The following is a 19,709-nucleotide window of genomic DNA, read 5'->3' as shown; positions in this document are numbered from 1 at the left end:
TTGTAATTGATTCTTTTGAATTTTCCCTTTTCAAAATATATTGTCTTATCTCTTTTGTGGTTTTTATTAAGTTGTTTTGAAATAAAAGCAACATACAGGGGCTTAGTTTCTCTGGCCACGATGAGAGAAAAAAAATCAATGAATCCTCTTTTGGGGGGTTCGTTCCGAAAATGTAAATAATTTTCCCAAGAGAAAATAACTGAATTGATTTCTCCAATATTTTGGCAATTTTAGTTTGTCTAAAAGGGGTTGTGTTGACTCATCTATTTCTGTAACGTTGTCAGGAGACGAGAAGGGTACTTATCTCGACCGAGACGGGCGAAAGGAAACTGAGAATTTTAAAAGGTTTAATAGCACACTAACTAGCGTTCGTTACCGTTAGCTACTGTTCGAAAGTTAGGTACATGTAAACGATTGGTCTAAGTACCCGATCAATCTAGTCATGATGAGTGATCAAAAATGTACTTTGAAGAGAATTCACCCCACCATCCCATGATACAAATTACCACATGTGATGTTTTCACCCGTTCCAGAGTCACAAACAATAACGGTTTATTTTTTCTTTTCTCTTCCACTACCACTATCTTGCTGTCAATCAGTGATTCGGAGATTTTCTGGCTAATATGTATGATTTAAGAATAAGAAAGCACAATCCCTGATTCCAAAGAGATATGATTGTAAGAGAGACAAGTTATCCAAGACATTTGTTTCGCCACTCATTTAGATCTATAGTTCTCCTTAAAAGGTAACTTGTGCATCTCAGTTTCCGCTTTATTTCAGTTCCGAAAGTTCCGAATAACTTGCTGTAAAACTGCAAAAATACGGTATTCCATGTTTTCAACTAATAAGGGCAAATTTCTCGAAAAATTTCGTTGTTAAAATAGTTAAGAAACGCAAGAAATAATGGTAATCAAAACTTGTCAGAAAAATTTCCAGCTTTCAAGAGAGCTTGATCATGTGGCCCTACAAATCTCGAAAAAAGCGTCCCGAAATTAGAAGGAGCAACAGTAGAAAAATAATGCATAAAAAATATAGTATTTCTATATCACAGAGATGTGCTTTCGCATTGTGGGAAAAAAAATTTGCCGTTGTTGTACACCTTTTTGCCATTGGGGTTCCTGTGGTTCAGAGCGTGTGACTCAGTCATGTGATGTGACGCAATACGACATTACATATTCAAAGATGGCGCCTACACCGGGAGTGAACGGAGTGGCCAAAGAACACGCTGCTGCTGTTACAAGAAACTATATTTCACAGCCTAGATTGAGTGAGTTATTAAGCATGCCATAACGCATTAAAAGGTCTTGTCAGACTGCCTATACGTTTGCTTTCGGTCCCGGAATCTGCCCAGTTTTGCCGGCTGTTGGTCCCATCACCACAGTACGATCTAGGGACCACATCTTTTATGCTCTGTGGCTTTTGTCTTATACAGCATACAAAACAGTTTCTGGTGTGAATGGACCCCTTGTCATCTTAGATGATGTAAAGGTATGATTCAGGATTATAAAATCGTAGACCAATACACCTGTAGAGTTTAGTTGGCAATGACATGCATGATCATGCATATATTAAATTAAATATAATTACATCGGTCTCAGCAGGTTTGGGAAAATAAGTGGAAAAAGCGGTAAAGGTTTTTTTTGGACTTGCTTGGTTGTGTTGTGTTGTGTTGTAATGCATTCTTTAAATCTTTCAACATAAATGCATGCATGCATGTGATCACACCGATCGATCCATTTGTATATAATCATGTGATCTTCGTTCGAAAACCTAATAAATTTAATTTTCCAATAAAACGAAACCTTAACCTTACTGAAGCAAGAATAAACTATTACTGGAAAAAAACTGTTACTGAAAAAACAGATTTTTACATTACTGTTATTGCTTTTTTTTCATTTGGCCAATTATTTATAAAGTTGAAATTTCAGAGTCGGATTCTCCTGGGCATTGTGCATACTACCTTTCGTTAGATGGGCATATATAGTCTGGCCCCCCTCTGTGAAAAGATTTCTGCAAGGCCCAGCACAGTGTACATTCGTTTCTTTCGAAATATGTGCTGTCAGTGCATTATAGATGCATGTTCTGTCTGGGACACACTTGGGCATTTGTGTACATGTAAATTGCATTGCCTAGTATTAATTTTAATGGACGCAAGACAGATTGAAATTGATTTGAGTTCAACAGAAAATTTGAAGAAGTTTGATTAGGTAAAATAACATAAGCTCTTTAATCTTGATTTTATTTTGAAGGAAGCAAAACCTGCATTGTTCAGTCATGTAACAATTTTCATTCCAAGGAGACTGTCAACTCCCTGTCAAAAAACAAAACTATTGAAATCACACTGTATATTTTCTGTCCTGAAATTATTCTTATTGTTTAAGGCAGACCCCAATGTCACCTCGTTTAGAATAAAGTGCTTACGGTGTTAATGTTGTTGTGATGTATACAGCCATGCCACCTTTGCAAGCAAGTGGGTAGAAAAAGACATTGATTTTTCTTGCTTCCGTCCTTCAGTTCCCCAAGTTTGCAGAGATTGTGACATTAACATTGCAAGATGGTTCACAGAGAAGTGGCCAAGTCTTGGAAGTCAGTGGATCCAAAGCTGTTGTTCAGGTATCTTAAAGGTTTTCACACTTTCTGTTCCTCAGTTACAGTGTATTCCTAAAGCCTACACATATTTACCTGGAAGGAACACTAATAAGATCAGGATCAAATATACCCCTAACCTGTTATTTCAGTAGGTAGAGCACCAGATCATTGCAAGTGTGGGAGGATGTGGGTTTAGCCCATGGTGAAGGCCACACTAGGGTTAAACAAATGAGAGGGAAGTGCTGACAGTCTTTGCAATCGAATTTGCACATGCACAGGGTGGGGGAACTGGTAAATGTAAATCCTGCAAGTGCTGTTTTTTACCTGCATGGGAGCCATTTGCCATTTGCACCAATCTCACTCTTTCTAAAGTGTTGATTTGTGTTAATTGTTGATTTTAGTTTACAGTGTCCCCAATTAGTGCTCCAGCGCTAGAACAACTAGACACTTTAATTAAGTTCCTTTCCCTTTTCCTTTACGTTCTGTTCCTTGAGATTGTCCAGGATAATTGTCATTAAAATGTTCCATCCATCTCCAGGATAAGGCAGTACATGTACATTAATCTACATTTGTCATTCCCTTTTTATGATCTATTATATTAAAGTTTTTAAAGTACATGACTTTGTAGTTACGGTATATACATCATAACATGTACATAGATTTCCTGTGGTCAAAAAGTTTTCTGGTGTAATTTGTTACAACAGTTTCTGTTTTGTCTTCCACTTACTATAATCTTGGACAATATACATGTAAATACTGTAAACATCCAAATTTCAGGAATAAAACTTTGGAATAATTTATTACCGTATGTGTTATAATTATTTGGGAGGTGTGGGAATGATGCGGTTGTTTAGAGCACTCGCTTCCAACTAATATGGCCTGGGGTTTGATTCCCAGATTTGGCATCATTTGTGGATTGAGTTTGTTGGTTCTCTACTCTGCACTGAGAGGTTTTTCTTCGGGTACTCCGGTTTTCCCCTCTCCTCAAAAACCAACATTTGATTTGATTTGCATTTATTGATTTGTTGATTTCAGTTTACAGTATCCCCAATAATAATTAGTACTTTAGTGCTAGAAGACTAGGTACTTAAATAAAGTTCCTTTTCTTTTCTTTTCTTTCCTTTTTAAGAAGACAAATTTGGTAGAATTAATTTTGTGTTAATCATCTAACTTGTCAATCTTCACCAGGTTTTTGAGGGAACCTCGGGTATTGATGCTAAACACACCACTTGTGAGTTTACTGGGGATATCTTAAGGACACCTGTGTCATCTGACATGTTAGGTAAGGTTTGGGGCAAAATGAAGTTAAAGCCAGTGTTGTCCGAAGGTTTTGCTGTTTACAGTACGTTGGTTTGACAAGTAGGAGGTGTATATTTGGATATGCAAAATATTTGCTACCGTGAACACTGCAACCAGCAAGGCAGTAGAGTAGACAGCAAAGACAAAAATAGGTCCGCAATGTGTACATGTGGGGGCTTAAGTGTGAATCATTGGGAATCAATTATGAAAATTTGTTTTGAATTTAATGAGGGCCGTAGCAAGTAACAGGCAAACCAAGGCACTTGCCTGAATTGTTATTTTTAGTTTTTGTTGTCTTCTGGCATCATAAAGACCTAGGAAAAGTACAAATAATAATTTAATTTTGTTTTGGTCATGGAATTCCTTAAATGCATCTCAAAATTTTGTAACTTTGCTGTGAATTTCTAAAAACTGCAACTATATTAATGCCAATAGTTAGCAAACAACAGCTATAGTTATGTGAGAAAAAAAGCTCCATGAAAGCATTTTGAAGAGTTCTAAATGGACAATTCTTAAATGTCAGAAATTAACTTCCAGTGCAGTACTTATTTTCTCTATGTATTTTATCTACTGTTGTATTTGTTTAGTAAAAAGGTCTGAATATTACTATGTGGATGTCTATAAACAACACCACAAATTATATTATGATGAGATTCAATGTCAATTTTTATACATAATGCTTCAAAATCATTTGTTGTTCTACTAAGATCAGTCCTGATAACAGATTTCAGATTATTGTTCATAAAAGGCCCACACCTCCAGCAGTTTTAACACTTGGCAATGAAGTAAATGAATACCCTGAAAGATTATTATTGGATAATAAATCCTGACCAACTTTTAGCTTAATCTCAGTAAGTCCCACTATCGACAAGGGAAAAATGCAGATCGGACAACACAGTTTGAAGGTCGTCAAAATTAGCTGTCAAGCTCCTAATAATGCCAATATTGATCAGAGAAGCATTCATTGACATAAGGACTGTAATGGAAATCATGTGCAGTATAATCTTGAATGTTTACACTGTACATCTGAAGGCTGAATGAGATCAACATCTCTTAAATATAAAATAATGATCTACGTTGGAAGGGGGAGCGGAGATTTCTAAGCGAGCCAAAGATTCAAAGTCAACACCCATGCAGTTGTCAATGTCTATTTTGAACAAAAAAGCAATCTGCATATGCACATCAAAGAAGAAGGCATCAAATGGCCCATTGGCACCTTGCAACATGTGATTCAAAATTCCCCCAGAAGACCTTGTGAACCTGTTACGTGGACAAACAAATTCTGCTGTCGGTAGCATAGTGGAGGTTAAAGCCCCCACAATAAAGTAGTCAGTGATTTTTACCATCTGCTTTCTGTTTTTGACAGCCCTATTAAAAGATCATTACCACCACTTTGACGTAGCAGCAATGCTATTTATCCTTAGATTTCAGAGAAATGACAGTCTTCGAAATCAGTCTCTGTGTTCCTTACGTGTACTCTTCTTAAAAAGTGTGCCTTGTTTATGTCCTTTGTGAACATTGAAATGTGTGAAGCAACTTACTCAACCATCGGTTGTTTTTTTTTATTATCTTAACACACAAAAGTCAAAGAATTATGTTACATTGTAAGTATTGATGTCTTTTGTGTCCTGATTCCTAGTCCTTTTAGATTGACAGGCTTGTAGTTACCCTTTCTCCAGCTCTCTAATCCTCAGCTGTCCCCATCTGAGATATCTGACTTTGTAATAAGTTTGTGCCAATCACTTGGTGTGTTTTTGTAGTTTTTGAAATTACAGTATTTGTTCATATTCAAATGGGCTTGTTTACATGTACATGTATGTCATTGAAATTAAAGGGGGAGTTTCACGGTTTTGCGCATGTCCAAGCTTTGGCACTAGCAGTTGTAAATTTTATGGTTTCTTACTGAACCAGATGATGTTCATTAATCACTGAGAGTATTATGTACAGCAAATACACTGAAAGACTAAGGCCCAAATTTGGTGGAAGATACTGTGGGTTTACACAGAAAATACGAAATTTAATTTTGGCTTTGAATTTATTATACGGGTTGAAACATTTTACTCTATGCGGGAGTTGTCATAACGCACAAGTTATGTATTTGCATGCAGTAGGTTCGTAACAGAAAGGAAATGATTGCAAAAGTAATTCCAATGAATAATTACACTTCTATGGCATTGTTTCCTTTTCCTGCATCAGTGCTTTGGATTGTTTCAATAACAATGGAATTAACTGGGCTGATGTGACAGTTTGCCCATGCGCATGCAGAGATGTGAAACTGTCCCTTTAAAAATTAGCCCTATTTAAGATATTTTTTGAATAAATATTAAAAATTTGTTGTGCAGGCCGCGTATTCAATGGTTCTGGGAAGGCTATTGATAAAGGTCCAGCAGTGATGGCAGAGGACTTTTTGGACATTCAAGGTAAAGTTGTATTACATGTACAACTAGCAGTTCACAGTGCATAATAATGTTCTTTAGTATAATAAAAGTTGATTATTTAAATTCTCTGCACTGATTGGTTGCACTTGAGGTGATTGTTATGCGATATCTGTGAATAAAAAGCTCAACTTCATCTCGGTTTTTATGTAAGCCTTTGTAGCAAAACCTAGTTCACTGCATTGAACATGCTTGCCTGCAGCTGCAACAACAAAACGGTGAATTTCCTTTTTGTTTGAATTTCTGTAGGTCAACCAATTAATCCATGGTCGAGGATTTATCCTGAAGAAATGATTCAAACAGGGATTTCCGCTATTGACACCATGAACAGGTTTGGACCAAACTTTAAGCCTAGTTTTCATGTGTCTGGAATTCCCAGACAATTGGGGATTTCGCAGTTTCCCAACAGTCCCAGATATTGCCAACATGTCTGAAAATTGCCACACACTTGTCCCAGATTCTCCCTATAGTGACATTGGCAGAAAATGGAAATTGCGCTAAGAATTGAAACTTGCAATTAATTTTAGAGTATTGGTAGCAAGCTAAAACCATCGCTTATTTCTCCAACAGTACAAATTTGAGTTTTCATATGTTGGGAATGATTTGGTTTTTATCAACGAAAATGTAAATTGACCATCGTACACAGATTCTAAGAGCTGACGTTTCGAGTGTTAGCCCTTCGTCAGAGTGAAGGGCTTCGCCTGACAAAGGGCTAATGCTTGAAACGTCAACTTTTAGAATCTCTGTATGGTGGTCAATTTACATTATCAACTCTGTTGATAAAACCAAATAGTGGTTTTCATTATTTGGCAAAATCTGGGATGGTCGGGAAACTGCGAAATCCCCGATTGTCTGGGATTTTCCCCGACATACAAAAACTAGGCTTTAACTCATTCACACCTCAAACGCCCTAGGACGCCCCCATTGACGAGTAAAATCGTCTGACATTAGACAGAGTAAAATCTATGAAGTGTCACTCTTAGGGGGTCAATGGGTCAAATTACTTCACTGACAGGTTCTCTTCATTGGATAATGCAAGGAATAGATGCAAACTGTGAGGAACTGAAAATGATTTGTTTTCTTTCAGCATTGCCCGTGGCCAAAAGATCCCTATATTTTCAGCTGCTGGCCTTCCTCACAATGATGTAAGTATTTTATTTCTAACATGTAAAATTTAAAATGAAGTGAAATAGAATTGATATCATGATGCTGTACTTCATTATTTTTTGTGTTGTCCTCAGATTGCAGCTCAAATCTGTCGGCAAGCAGGTTTGGTGAAGTTCAAAAAGGGTGTCATGGATGATCACAGTGACAACTTTGCCATTGTTTTTGCTGCTATGGGTGTAAGTAAAGGCGTAGCACAAGCATTCTTTTTTTGGGTGACAGTTACATATGTATGTGGGATGTTGTTGCCATAATCACTGGTATAAAAGCTGCTTTGCCGTTGTGAAAAAAAGTTTCAAAAGTTGCCCAGAACGAAAATACTGATTTTCTTCTATTAAGCAAATGTGTAATCTAATGCTTGTAAATTCATCTAAATGAAGTAAATCTTTGTCACAGATGCCCTTAAATATTATTATTATTATTATTATTATTATTATTATTTTTATTATTATTAACCCATTGACTCCTGGGGGCTCCCCATTGATGAGTTTAGGCCGGTTTGAGTATCAAAGGGTTAAGACCTTACCTACTACATACATTATTCAGGACATTGATCACCAAAGCATACTTTTTTTTTGAAGTCAATCAAAGGTTGAATTTGTCGCAAAATTCATGAAATAGCTGATTAGAATGTTTCTGAACCTACAGTAACTTACTTTTTTTTTTATCCTGTTTGTCTCCTGTCCTCACTGAAATGATCTTGTTGTTGACATTAGTGTGAAGCAGTGAGGTTGGTACCACAAATTCATATTATTTTCTTCTTTGTTGTATTCTGTTGGACAGGTCAACATGGAAACTGCAAGATTCTTTAAGCAGGACTTTGAGGAAAATGGTTCGATGGAAAATGTTTGCTTGTTTTTGAATCTTGCCAATGATCCCACGTAAGTCAGCGCATTTCCTCATTTACATGTATCAGTAATTTACCTCCTCAAAATATTTTTGTAGTAAATTGGTACTGTTACTGTATAAGTATAGACTGTTTCTTCCTTTGCCTGTGATAGCGGTTGGTGACCACTTTTTCATCATTTCGAAAAAAAATTAGTAAAACAAGTTGTTTTAAATCTAGACACTTCATCAATATCTATATAATAAACAGAACATTACATGGCCGCTTGGAGATACGAATTATATCATCTCGCGCTGCAAGTATCTCTCACGAGTGAGCGAAGCGACCGTTAGAGATACTTTCAGCACTCGAAGATAAAATTCCTATCCCCGCGTGTCCATGTAATATCCTCTCTATATACTCACCATCTTGACTAAGAACACTATATTGTTGAGGAACCGTGCAAATTAATTTTCTATCCCTTAACTTTACAGAATTGAACGTATCATCACTCCACGCTTGGCTCTCACCACAGCTGAATTTCTTGCTTACCAGTGTGAAAACCATGTCTTGGTCATCCTTACTGACATGAGCTCATATGCTGAAGCTTTGCGAGAGGTAAATTAACATCTCACCTTGGGGTATATCCATGGCTCCCTCTTTTCCCGTAAACAAGAGAAAAGAAGCTGTAAGGTCGTTAGTCAACAATTAGACCCGCCCATGAGGCTAAGCCGAATGGGCTATTGACCCGTGGGAATGAAACGAAAGAAAGCGTCACGCTTTTCGCTACTCGAGGACTATTACTGGTAGTCCTTTAGTAGCGTAGCCAATCAAAATGCAGGATTTGCATTAGTCCACTAGTTGGGTGATACTAATGGTCATATTAGTACATTCGCTGCTATGTCATTTAGCTAGAGGAGAATCTTATCAGCTAAGCTCACGAAGTTACTTTCGACACCTTTCTTTGAACACCTCTCAAATCTAATTTTTCAGGTATCTGCTGCGCGTGAAGAGGTACCCGGTCGTCGTGGTTTTCCAGGTTATATGTACACCGATTTAGCTACAATATATGAGGTAAAGCTTTGCTAGTTAGTTTCTTGTTCTTTCAGCACCACAGACTGACTGGCTGTTTTCCTGAGGGAATAAGCCTTGCACTTGGATATATGAAATACTAAAAATTTGTGTCTTTTCAACAGCGCGCTGGACGTGTGGAAGGAAGAAACGGCTCCATTACTCAGATCCCTATTTTAACTATGCCTAACGATGGTAAGTATCTCGAAATAGAGTAAATTATTTTCAAAATCGTAATAGTTGTGAACGGTTTGGTATAAAAGTATGGCCAGTTCAGTTTTGCAACCTTCAAGGGTTTATGGAAGTAGAGATGAACAAAAAAAGCGGAGGACATGTGAGAGTGTTCAAACCCTTTTTTGACATACAGCTGAAGGAGCCTGCCGTAAGACTGTTGTCTTTGAAAAAGGTAGAAAAACCCGCCGTATTGGAGAATCAGAACAACCTCTACTCCCGGAAGAGAACTTGGGACACGTTGTGCGTGGCATCTCACAACTCTGTCATTCTTGTCTCCCTCGTGTAATGGATTTGCAGTCTCTGCAATCAAGGCGTTGTTGTATTGTGGCGTCAGAGACGCCCTTACATGTAAGCCCTGAGGAAGACCCTGAGGAAAGTCGTCTGTTGTTAAAAATTGGAAAGTACATGTACATTTGTTTAATGGGTCCCTGGCAAGAGCGTATTGTTCATGTGCCCTAATTTGAACTTTCCTTCTTGGTTGTGTTTTGTACAGACATCACCCATCCCATCCCAGATTTGACTGGTTACATCACAGAGGGACAGATATATGTTGATCGCCAGCTTCACAACAGACAGGTATAATTTCAATATCAGATGAAAATGGAAGAAGTGTTCCCAGTACGAGTTAAATATGCCTCTTATCGGATTAAGTGGCAATGCTGTTAATGCTTGCAAACGGGACCATTGTGGTGAATCGTTTCAGTCTTCAAACGCATACCCGACTGTTTGATTAAAAGTAAGTGATACTGCGATTTATTTTGGAGCACAAGAGAAAAAGGGAGGAGAAGTTCTGTTCAAATCAAAACAAGTGTGATTTTAGTGTCGTATTTCAGTTCAGGTCATACTAGGGTTGGTATTATTCGGCATTTCTGTTCGGGAGCCGACTTGAAAAAGCTTTACAGATGTGCAGTTAGAAATTTATGAATTCTAAGTTGAGTTCACAGAAGTGTACGAGTATTGCTCTTGAATTTTTGTTGGCATTTTCAGACACTGCTCTCCAAATTAAATTCCCAGGCTGCTTAGGTTGTTTTTCCCTATGAAGCCAGAAGGACGATGACGAAGGCGACGAGAACGCCACGAAACAATAAGCTGAAAAAAAAAACAAAGGCTTTCAACGCCCTGCATGTGCGTTTTCTATTTTGGTTCATTTCGTAGCCGTACTCGTCCTGACGGCGACGTGTGAAATGACCAAATGTGAAGAACGCGAGCACCTGACGATTAATTTCATTTGTGAAATGTTGATACACGCATTCCATGTGGAATGACTCGGAGCGCTGGCGAAATTGATACAAAAACTAGAAATGATATTGAGTCTCAGACAATGTTCTCGTAGCCGTTATTGTCCCTGCGCAAGCTTGTGGTACCCTCATATACTGACGTTATTCATGCGTTCCTCCTCAAGGAGTTGTTGACAAGCCATACAGTGTAGGTTGTCGGTATAAGCGGTTTACAGTCAACCCATTGCTTGTACTAATTTCTTTCCAGGTCTATCCACCAATCAACGTACTGCCATCACTGTCCAGATTGATGAAGTCGGCTATTGGAGAAGGCATGACAAGGAAGGATCATGCTGATGTCTCTAATCAGCTGGTATGTACATGTACAACTCATAGTTTATGATAAGGTGACAGTTTTTGTCCATTTTGTATTGTAAAGTGTTGTACATGCAGTATGGTACTTGCGTGATCGTTTTTTTTTTTTCGGACCGGCCACTCAGTTAATTTCCTGATACTGAAAACCCAATCGTTGTATTGTTTATGTAGCACACGTGGCTGAGACCTTACTGCATGTAGTCAGGATGTAGATATCAGATTTGCTTTTTGAAAAGTACACTTTTGTGAATGACGTTCAAACACGCGTTGACACATCGTTGAGATATCTTTGGGGATGCAGTCGCTTTAAATACGAGCGCTGTTGAACAATACCATGGAGTGATTATATTGCCCTTAATTCTAGTGATCATTTAAGGAAATTTATTAAAATTGACCGATCTTTCAGTACGCTAACTATGCCATTGGCAAAGATGTTCAGGCCATGAAAGCTGTTGTTGGAGAAGAAGCGCTCACGTCTGAAGACTTGCTGTATTTAGAGTTCTTGTCCAAGTTTGAAAAGAATTTCATCTCACAAGGTACTGAGGTCATTGTTTCTTTCGTGATGTAGAGTATTGTAAAACACCAGTGAATTAGTTTGGCCGGTCACAACATACGCAATATCAAATGACCACGCGGCAAAAACACTTGAGAGCAAAGCACCACTTTTTTTCTGGCGTTTTTTTAGGAAATCACCGAACTTAAAGCGAGCGGGGTACTACTGGTTTCGATTGGTTGATTATTGATAGTGGTTCGGGGCGTCGTGGACAAACAGGGCTCAGTAACGCTGCTTCAAATCAATTAATTTTGACATATTTATCCCTGCAGGTACCTATGAAAACCGTTCGGTATTCGACTCGCTGGACATTGGCTGGTCTCTGTTACGTATTTTCCCAAAGGAGATGTTGAAGCGAATCCCACAGTCCATTTTAGCAGAGTATTATCCCAGAGATGCACGAGGGGGACCAAATTAAATTCCTATGCATGTAAATAATTATACACCAGGGTTTGCAAGTGTGGCCCTATGTAATAAATTTGAATAATTTCAGTTGGATCAATCACCAATCAAAGGTCTAGGTTGGTCTCTGGCGAGGGAGCTGACAGTTGCGTACCACTTCCGGAGATCGTTTGGTTTCTAGGTCGTAGGATTTCTCTTCAGGCAAACGATCATTAGGTAAAAAGATATCTCCACAATTGGTTAAACGTTTGGGTGCCACTGCACCTAATTTACGTCTTTACGAAACAAGAAAAGAAATGAAGCCAAATAGGCCTTTTTCGATATATTAAAATTCATCTTGAAAGAGAGGTTTAGAGGACAAAGACAAAGGAAAGTGGATGATATGCAAGTATTTTTCACATTCATTCCAACATGTTTCCATTGTTTTTGTCCTCAATATTAGAAGAAATTAAAAGCAAGAGAGTGGTATCTTTTGGAGTGGAGATTTCAATTTCTTGAAAGGGAGTTTTTTTAACATTGGAATGAACGGCAACGGCAACACAAACAACTAATTCTGGAAGATTTAAGTGAACTATTATATCTTCAAGAAAACTGGGAAACTCCAGAAATCACGATTTTAGGGTGACTGAACACAGTTTGCAAGCACTTATACTTCCATTTCTGCCATATTTATGCAGTTTTCCCCTGCAAGCTCAAACTTGGTCACTGGTAAGTGCTACCACGAAGGTTTATTTTTGACAGAGCTCTGCCGGCTGTTACCATGGTAACGCATCTTGATTAAAACAATGCCTAAAAGATTCTTTTTCCTCATTTATGCAAAATTCACTCATTAGTTCCCCCTCTGCATTAGCGTACATAAAATAACAGAAATAGAGTACGTTTAGTTGCTGTTATTATAGAATTTCATCAGACGGATTTTCATAGTTCGTTGATAGACGTTTAAAGTTCTCGCCATGCAGTATTTGTGTTGTTTTTCAAGTCCGCTCCGGCCTTTTAAAAGAATACCCCAGACCGCGGAAAAACTGTGTTCAGCCACCCTAAAAAAATGCTCAATATTCGAAATTGCTTTTCCTTGCGGGTTGTTTAAAGTGCAACTCATTTTGAGAATATGCGGTCCGTTTCTCAAACGCCCCGAGAATGTTGGGCGTTGTTACGTTTGTATTACACTTCTGAGGGAACATTTTTGAAAACTCGAAGCGTTGTAGTCTTTCATCATCTCTACAAAACATTGTAAAGGTGAGGTTTTCAGAATTAACCGAGCTTAGTTGTACAAATGGCTTTATCGACGCGAAATGTTTTCGTGACTTTCAGTGAGAAACGGGCCCAAGAGCTGGGTTGATTAAGGTGGATCCTGAATGTTGCCAGTGGTATTTGATAAGCCAGCCAAACATGATTTCACACATGAGCTAATGAAGTGGTGTCACTAATAAACGAAATTAGGTAGGAGAAGTTACGCTCGTCAAAGCATTTTATCTCCTTTCTGTGTATTTAGAGGGGAACGCATGAAATTCAAAGGTTGCTCAACCATTTACAGAATTTTAATTCACTCAACTTGTGTCCATCAATAAATACGCCCTCCAAGAAATTGAAACGGATAATAAATAATCGAAACGGAGAACTAGTGATTGTACATTACACTAGTAAACAATCGATAAGCGGGGGTGGGGTGCCTGATTGGGTAGTGGAGTGTGGACCTGTATTCGAGTCCTTCCGGTAACTAAGATAACCCTGCGAGTGGCATTCACCAAGGACACTGCTGATGTATGGAAACATAATACACCTACTCGTGGGTGGGGGGTGAGCGAAACTTCAGCTACTTACGACGGACACGGGAAAGTAAGTTGACTTAAATAGTGTGAACACCGAAACTCGAGCAGAATGACCAGACTGATGCAGGAATTCGTACGGCGCCTGTCTGTATTAAATTTGCAGCTAAATACAGGAATTGCACCGGGCTGTGATTGGATGTTGGCACAGAGAAAATGATTGTGGACATTTCACAATAATTACATGATGTAAAATACACATCGATAATAACTCATTTCAACCAGCGCTGTTCCGCAAAATTAAGTCTGAACACTCATTTTTTTGACGATGTTTTAAAGATTTTAAGTCTAAGCACCCATTTTTACTCCGTTAGCTTTCAATATATTGTAACTGCTATCTCACGTAAATATTTTAAAATTCGCGATTACGTGGATCGCTTGTCTCCGTAGACTAATGCTCATCTGGGAATGCTTAGACGTAAGCGATCCGAGATCCAATTCGTGCTTTTACTTCTTCCAAAAGTGGCATTGAAAGTCTTTTACACAACGAAATAAATCTAAGCGAGACCGGTGCGATTCCTGGATATAGCTGCATGTTGTATTAAGTACCACTCCATGGTTCTGTCGTTCAAAAAGCCGATTAACGCTAATCCCTGATTAAATACCAACTAAGGTATCCATTTTATTAGAAGAAGCCGAATTTTAAGCTGAAGGAAAAAGTAAAATTTAACTCAAACTTGAAGGCTAAGAACCTTGTGGAAACAGTTTTGATTGGTAAAAAACTGAAAGAAAGGTTTTCGCTAATCCGGGATTAGATAAACTGGGCATTGAACAACTAGATCCTCCAGTACTTTAACGTGGAAACTACTAGCCAGCCGTAATTCTTACCTCGCGTTTCACTTCGCTTGAATTGCATTGAACCACAGCTACATCCAAATTGCCGGCTGGTCACAAACTAAACTTTAAAAAATAAATGGTCACTGACTTTTATACTCCATCGAATTAGTTCTTGTCTGGTTTTAAGGTCAACTAATCCTCCAAATTTTGAATTTAACAACGAGGCAAGAAAGGCGGCTGTTTTAGAATAAGGCCGGTGTATTTCATCGTAAAGCATCATTGTGCGAGATTTAAAAATGGGTTTAACTTTCATAGGATTACACAATTTCGGGTAAATCCAGAATGTGTTGGTAGGTGATAGCAGATACCTAAATGTTGAGGGATTGTGTTAAACTATCTGACTTCGTTGAACACAAGTAGCGTCCCCTCTCTTCAAATTGATCTAGACAAATGAATTCCAAAAATAAGGGCTCTAAAAAGGAAATAAAATCGGTAAACCCAGGTCAATATATTACACGTAATGTAATGACAAAAAACAACTGGATGTTATTCCAGACCCACTTCATCGCTGTGGTGTTGTGCCTGTTCCAGTGTTTCATTTACATTTAAAGAATGCGAGGCATCGTTTATGCGGTTGCAATGTGAATCCACACCAGTTTCAAATTCACCATTAAAATTTTCTGGAAGTCTTGCTTGTTCTTCACTATTGCAGGATTTTTCTTCATGGTCTTCAACTTTTGTACAACTATTACGGACATCAACGGCCCTATTTCTACACGGCGTTACATCATCCAGTTGGTTGTGGACATAATCATCGCTAACATTACTCAACTCCAGGTAAGTGAGCTCTTCCAGTTCATCTCCAGAGCCTCCTGAGACATTGACTAACATTCCTTCCTCTACCTCCCCCTGAAGAGAGTTCAGATCAAAGGTGGAACCCCTATCAGTCACACCCCACTCAGGGGACGAGGGGGAATTTGGTTCGCTTTCTCTTTGTTCATTTTCGTTTGCGGCACGTTGATCATCCTCATCGTGGCCATTTGCTTGTCGCTCTTGTTCCGGAATCAACGCTTGCAGTTGCAGCTCGTCTACTTCAGTTGACCCGTATCCACGGTGACCTAACCAAAAAATGCATGCCTACACTTCAGGAAAACTGCTGTCCCAGTGACGAATATAGATTAGGAGCACGTAGAGAAAGGGGAGGATTAACCTCAAACAAAATGATAAACTAGTGGTAAGAGGCCTGAATCAAACACCATAAGCAACGACTTGCTTCAAACTGGTGGCTTGTGCATTTCTCTCGCCAATTATTCGAGATTGATATTAATCAATGTGACGTTTTTGTCAGCTATATTTACCTTTTAACGCACTACTTTCTGTACGTACTAAATACCGTCTGTACGCATTACTTCCCCTCTAGTAGGGTTTTTCCTTTGCCGTTTTCGTTTCGCTGTCCGTCAAGACTGCCTTTATAGCTGCTATTTTATTACCGCAGAGAAAAGTCTCTGCTAGCGTAGATATCGAGAATTATTTGGGTATAGAATTTCGACCCGATGCGAACCCAGCCCCAAGGCTTGCGCAGTAAACAGTAGAATCTGACAAACCTTGCAGTGACCACAGGCCTGACACCTCTAAAGTCTTCAGTTTCTTCTCGAGTTCAGCCACTCGGTGGCCTAGGATCCTAAAAATCAATAGCAAAACGATACGTTGACAACTTGGTCCTTGTTTGCTTCTTCAACAAAAGACACAACGGTGGACCAGGAAGTTATATTCTCTAGATTTATGCAGTGCTAAATTATGAACATCTTGTTTGACATAATACAATTCGTTTCATTGATAAAGCTGATGTTTCGAACACCTCTCAAGTGAAATATCCTTTTGTAGCTACAGTGTACCACGACATTTTAGTTGAGGCTGGTCTTGCTTTGCCTCAAGGGCCGTCAAATGCTGCCATGGTGGAGTATCTGCTACCCTCTTCCTCCGCTCACAGGGAGGGGCCCTCACTTTCATTCTTTAGTCATGTGATACGAGACTCGCTTTTCATCCTCACAAGCTGAACCAGCAGTTAGCGAACTAAAAATGTGAACTCGCGCCGAAGCCTAGTTGCAGTAAACAATTATCTTTTGAGAGAACGCTAGACGTGTTGGTAATCTCATATCCAACAAGCACAAAAGTTATAATTGCTTCAACTACTTTTTTTTTATAAATTGTGGTCGTTTGAATACTTGGCGCACAATCTTTGGCTTGGCATCAGCCGGCGCGACCATACGGTAGATGAGCTCATAACCCAGATTCAATGAGCCAATCAGAGGCCGGTTGCTAGAAGCCTGGTTAGCGCTAACCGTAGGTTGAGGCATCAAATCATACATGTTTCCATAGTATTTCACGCTGGTTAGTGCTAACCATGCTTCGGGCAACCCGGTCCTGGGGCCCGTTTGTCGAAAGTCCCGAAAACGTCTCGGGCCCGAAAAGCGATTTGTGAAACTGCTAACCGCTTGTTTTGGAAAGCCAATCTTTTAACATGTTTTCAAGGTAACAAAAACAAAAAAATACTGTGAAATTTGACGACTTAAATCTCGTCCGTTCTTGAAATACAAGGGGAAAAATGGCCCGTATAGTTTCGAGACTTTCGAGAAAAGGGCCCGAGAACGCTAGAAATGCAATACCCGAAAAAGCCTGGTGTATCCATCTTTCCCCTCCACCCCGTAGAAGACGAAATGCACGAGCTCACAATTTAGTTGCAGTAAGTTTAATTTCTGTCGCCAGGGTGTACGTAAGTACATGTATTTTTCACCTACGATCAGTAAGTGTGAACAATTTGAGATAAGCTCGAATAGAGAGCGTTTCTTGGGTAGCGTCCGCCTGTTAACTACATCACACTCTTTCTATTCGGTAACTGGTTGTTTCGCAAAGGGAAGTCGAATAACGTCTTGGCTGATTCGCAAACGCTGAGAAGTCAGTTTATAGACATTAGTTTAGGGTAAGAGTTGGAAACAGTTACCCTTGTTCAAAGGCCGGCCGATAACTTTATCCACTGGATAAGTCACTATCCAGAGTATAAAGCATTCTTCACATTACACGTTGGCCAAGATTTTTAAACACCTTTAAACATTGTAGTTGTGCGGAGAATTTACAGTTACAAGGGCAAAATACTGAAATCTTAGCAGACTGAAACTGACGGATAGTGACTTATCCACACGATAAAGTTATCCGCGGCCTTTGGCGAACAACTGGGAATAAGACCGCAACACTGTGCTCCACGTTGTCTTCATATAATTAAACAAAAACATCAGGTTTCAGTTGTTCAAAGGCTCGTTAACTTTATCGAATGGGTAAGTCACTATCCAGAGAATAAAATAAACTTGAAGTTAAACGATGGCCAGCGTTTTCGCACACACCTTTATTTTGATGTGCTTAAGAGTGTGCATATGTTCGCGGTGCTGCAAGTAAAAACTGAAACTTTTGCACAGAATCATACTCGCACACGGCAATTTCCTCTTTTCTTCGAACGTCTGTCACGCAAAGGTTATCAAGTTTAATAAAACGAGTCTCATAAAGCTAACGGTTTGAACACTTGATTCTCACTTGTTAGCACTTCTCAGGTGCTGCAGAGCGACGTCTTTTTCAGACAATGTTTCTGATAGCGAATTCGCCAAAAACTGTAAATCAGCAACGGTGGAAGGAACCGGGGAACTGGAACTAAGGTGTCCGATGAGATCCGAGATAAGTGACGGCATAGCTAGAGGAAAGGGAAAAAAATTACTTAGTGACCACTACACTACTGACAGTAACATGTTATTGTTTTCGTCGCAGTTTAGGATTTAGATATATGTCCGATTTGCGATTATTTTTGTAATTTTTTGAAAAAAGGCCGTTGAGTAAAGGAACGAGAGTCATACCCACCAAAACAATTTTATGCCAGCTGAAAGTATGGAAAAAAAAGGATTTTCTGCTGACTTGATTTGGTTTTACCTCACAATTTGTTTGCCTATTTCGTTGGAACAAACTTTATGGTAAGAGTCAAGTTGTGGACGACTGTCAATTCTGGGAAACCCTTTCAGTCTGAAACCTGTCGCGTTCTCAGTGGTCAATGGGGTCAAATGCGTTCTTACACTGGTTATTGCCTCAAAACATGGGCAAGATTTTAAATTGCGTAAAGCTTGGAAAATTAGTTGCAGCATCTCCAGAAGCGTGGTGAAAAATAGAATCGACTTCGACTCTTCCCAACGATCGCGACTCTGACCTCGCCTCAACGCGTGTTTTGCTATGACTACATGGCTTTGATATTGCGCATGCCCATAAATGCAGTCCCTGAAAAGCGCCTACAGGAGCGGAGATTCACAAAGTCAAGGAATATGGGCATCCCGAGAAACGATTTCGAATCTTTTACTCACTCACTCACTCACTCACTCACTCACCGTGCTTAGGAGTGTTGGCATAAGATGCTGGGAATTGTGCTTTTAGTATCTTGTTCTTGCGCTTTTCAAAAGTGTTCTGAAAGTGACAACAAATTCACTTAGAAAGAAGACAAAAAAACTAGAGAACTTCATTTGGCTTGTTCTAAACAAGGTCACTATTACTAGTGATCTCTGAAATAATTGACTTTTAGACTTGAATCATTTATGGATTACTGGCCAAGTGTGAGGATCAGATAAACGAATACTGGACTGGCCAAGTTCCTTTTGCGTTCTTATGGATCACAAATGTACTGGGCTTGTCAAAACCTACCCTTAGTTATATTGGAAACACCGTATTGCAATACTAGCTTTTTGGACTACGATCACGCATGCAGTTTTTCATATGCCACTTAAGAGGACACCTGCCTGCATAATGCTGGAAACAGCTGGTATTCAATACCAGAAGCCATACAATCCCTATTGATCACTCCTGTAGGTACATGTACCATTTTTGAGAAAATGATACCCTCTGCACTTTTACAAA

General features: G+C 39.1%; 2 protein-coding genes across 3 annotated transcripts in view; one reads left to right on the top strand and one right to left on the bottom strand.

Moving 5' to 3' along the window:
* The first annotated feature begins 1,163 nt into the window (after positions 1 to 1,163).
* On the top strand, positions 1,164 to 13,780 carry LOC138043049 (V-type proton ATPase subunit B). Its single transcript, XM_068889159.1, has 16 exons — positions 1,164 to 1,267; positions 1,433 to 1,488; positions 2,515 to 2,613; positions 3,778 to 3,871; positions 6,231 to 6,308; positions 6,573 to 6,654; positions 7,411 to 7,468; positions 7,565 to 7,666; positions 8,271 to 8,368; positions 8,808 to 8,931; positions 9,307 to 9,387; positions 9,510 to 9,579; positions 10,112 to 10,194; positions 11,104 to 11,208; positions 11,617 to 11,746; positions 12,036 to 13,780. Exons 1-16 carry the CDS (start codon positions 1,183 to 1,185, stop codon positions 12,179 to 12,181), a joined length of 1,491 nt encoding a protein of 496 aa, XP_068745260.1. The 5' UTR covers positions 1,164 to 1,182; the 3' UTR covers positions 12,182 to 13,780.
* LOC138043048 (coiled-coil domain-containing protein 149-like) overlaps positions 13,686 to 19,709 on the bottom strand; it is a 21,973-nt gene continuing 15,949 nt past the window's right edge. Inside the window, exons 9-12 of one of the 2 annotated variants that reach the window (XM_068889158.1) lie at positions 19,187 to 19,262; positions 18,354 to 18,507; positions 16,373 to 16,449; positions 13,686 to 15,886 (exon numbers count right to left, since the gene is read on the bottom strand). In XM_068889158.1, the coding sequence (XP_068745259.1) occupies positions 15,315 to 15,886; positions 16,373 to 16,449; positions 18,354 to 18,507; positions 19,187 to 19,262 (879 nt within the window). In that variant the 3' untranslated portion in view covers positions 13,686 to 15,314. The remainder of the gene's footprint in view (positions 15,887 to 16,372; positions 16,450 to 18,353; positions 18,508 to 19,186; positions 19,263 to 19,709) is intronic. The other variant, XM_068889157.1, reaches the window with a different exon arrangement.

This window comes from Montipora capricornis, chromosome 3, assembly GCF_036669925.1.
Source record: "Montipora capricornis isolate CH-2021 chromosome 3, ASM3666992v2, whole genome shotgun sequence".
NCBI classification, from domain to species: Eukaryota; Metazoa; Cnidaria; class Anthozoa; order Scleractinia; family Acroporidae; genus Montipora; species Montipora capricornis.
The sequence above is the reverse complement of the archived record's forward strand: the minus strand, read 5'-3'. Positions and strand labels throughout refer to the sequence as shown.

Coding starts and splice junctions, on each gene's coding strand:
- LOC138043049 (XM_068889159.1), top strand. CDS start 1,183: ATGGCGCCTACACCGGGAGTGAACGGAGTGGCCAAAGAACACGCTGCT. Junction 1,268..1,432: donor TATTTCACAGCCTAGATTGA/GTGAGTTATTAA, acceptor TGTCTTATACAG/CATACAAAACAGTTTCTGGT. Junction 9,388..9,509: donor ATTTAGCTACAATATATGAG/GTAAAGCTTTGC, acceptor TCTTTTCAACAG/CGCGCTGGACGTGTGGAAGG.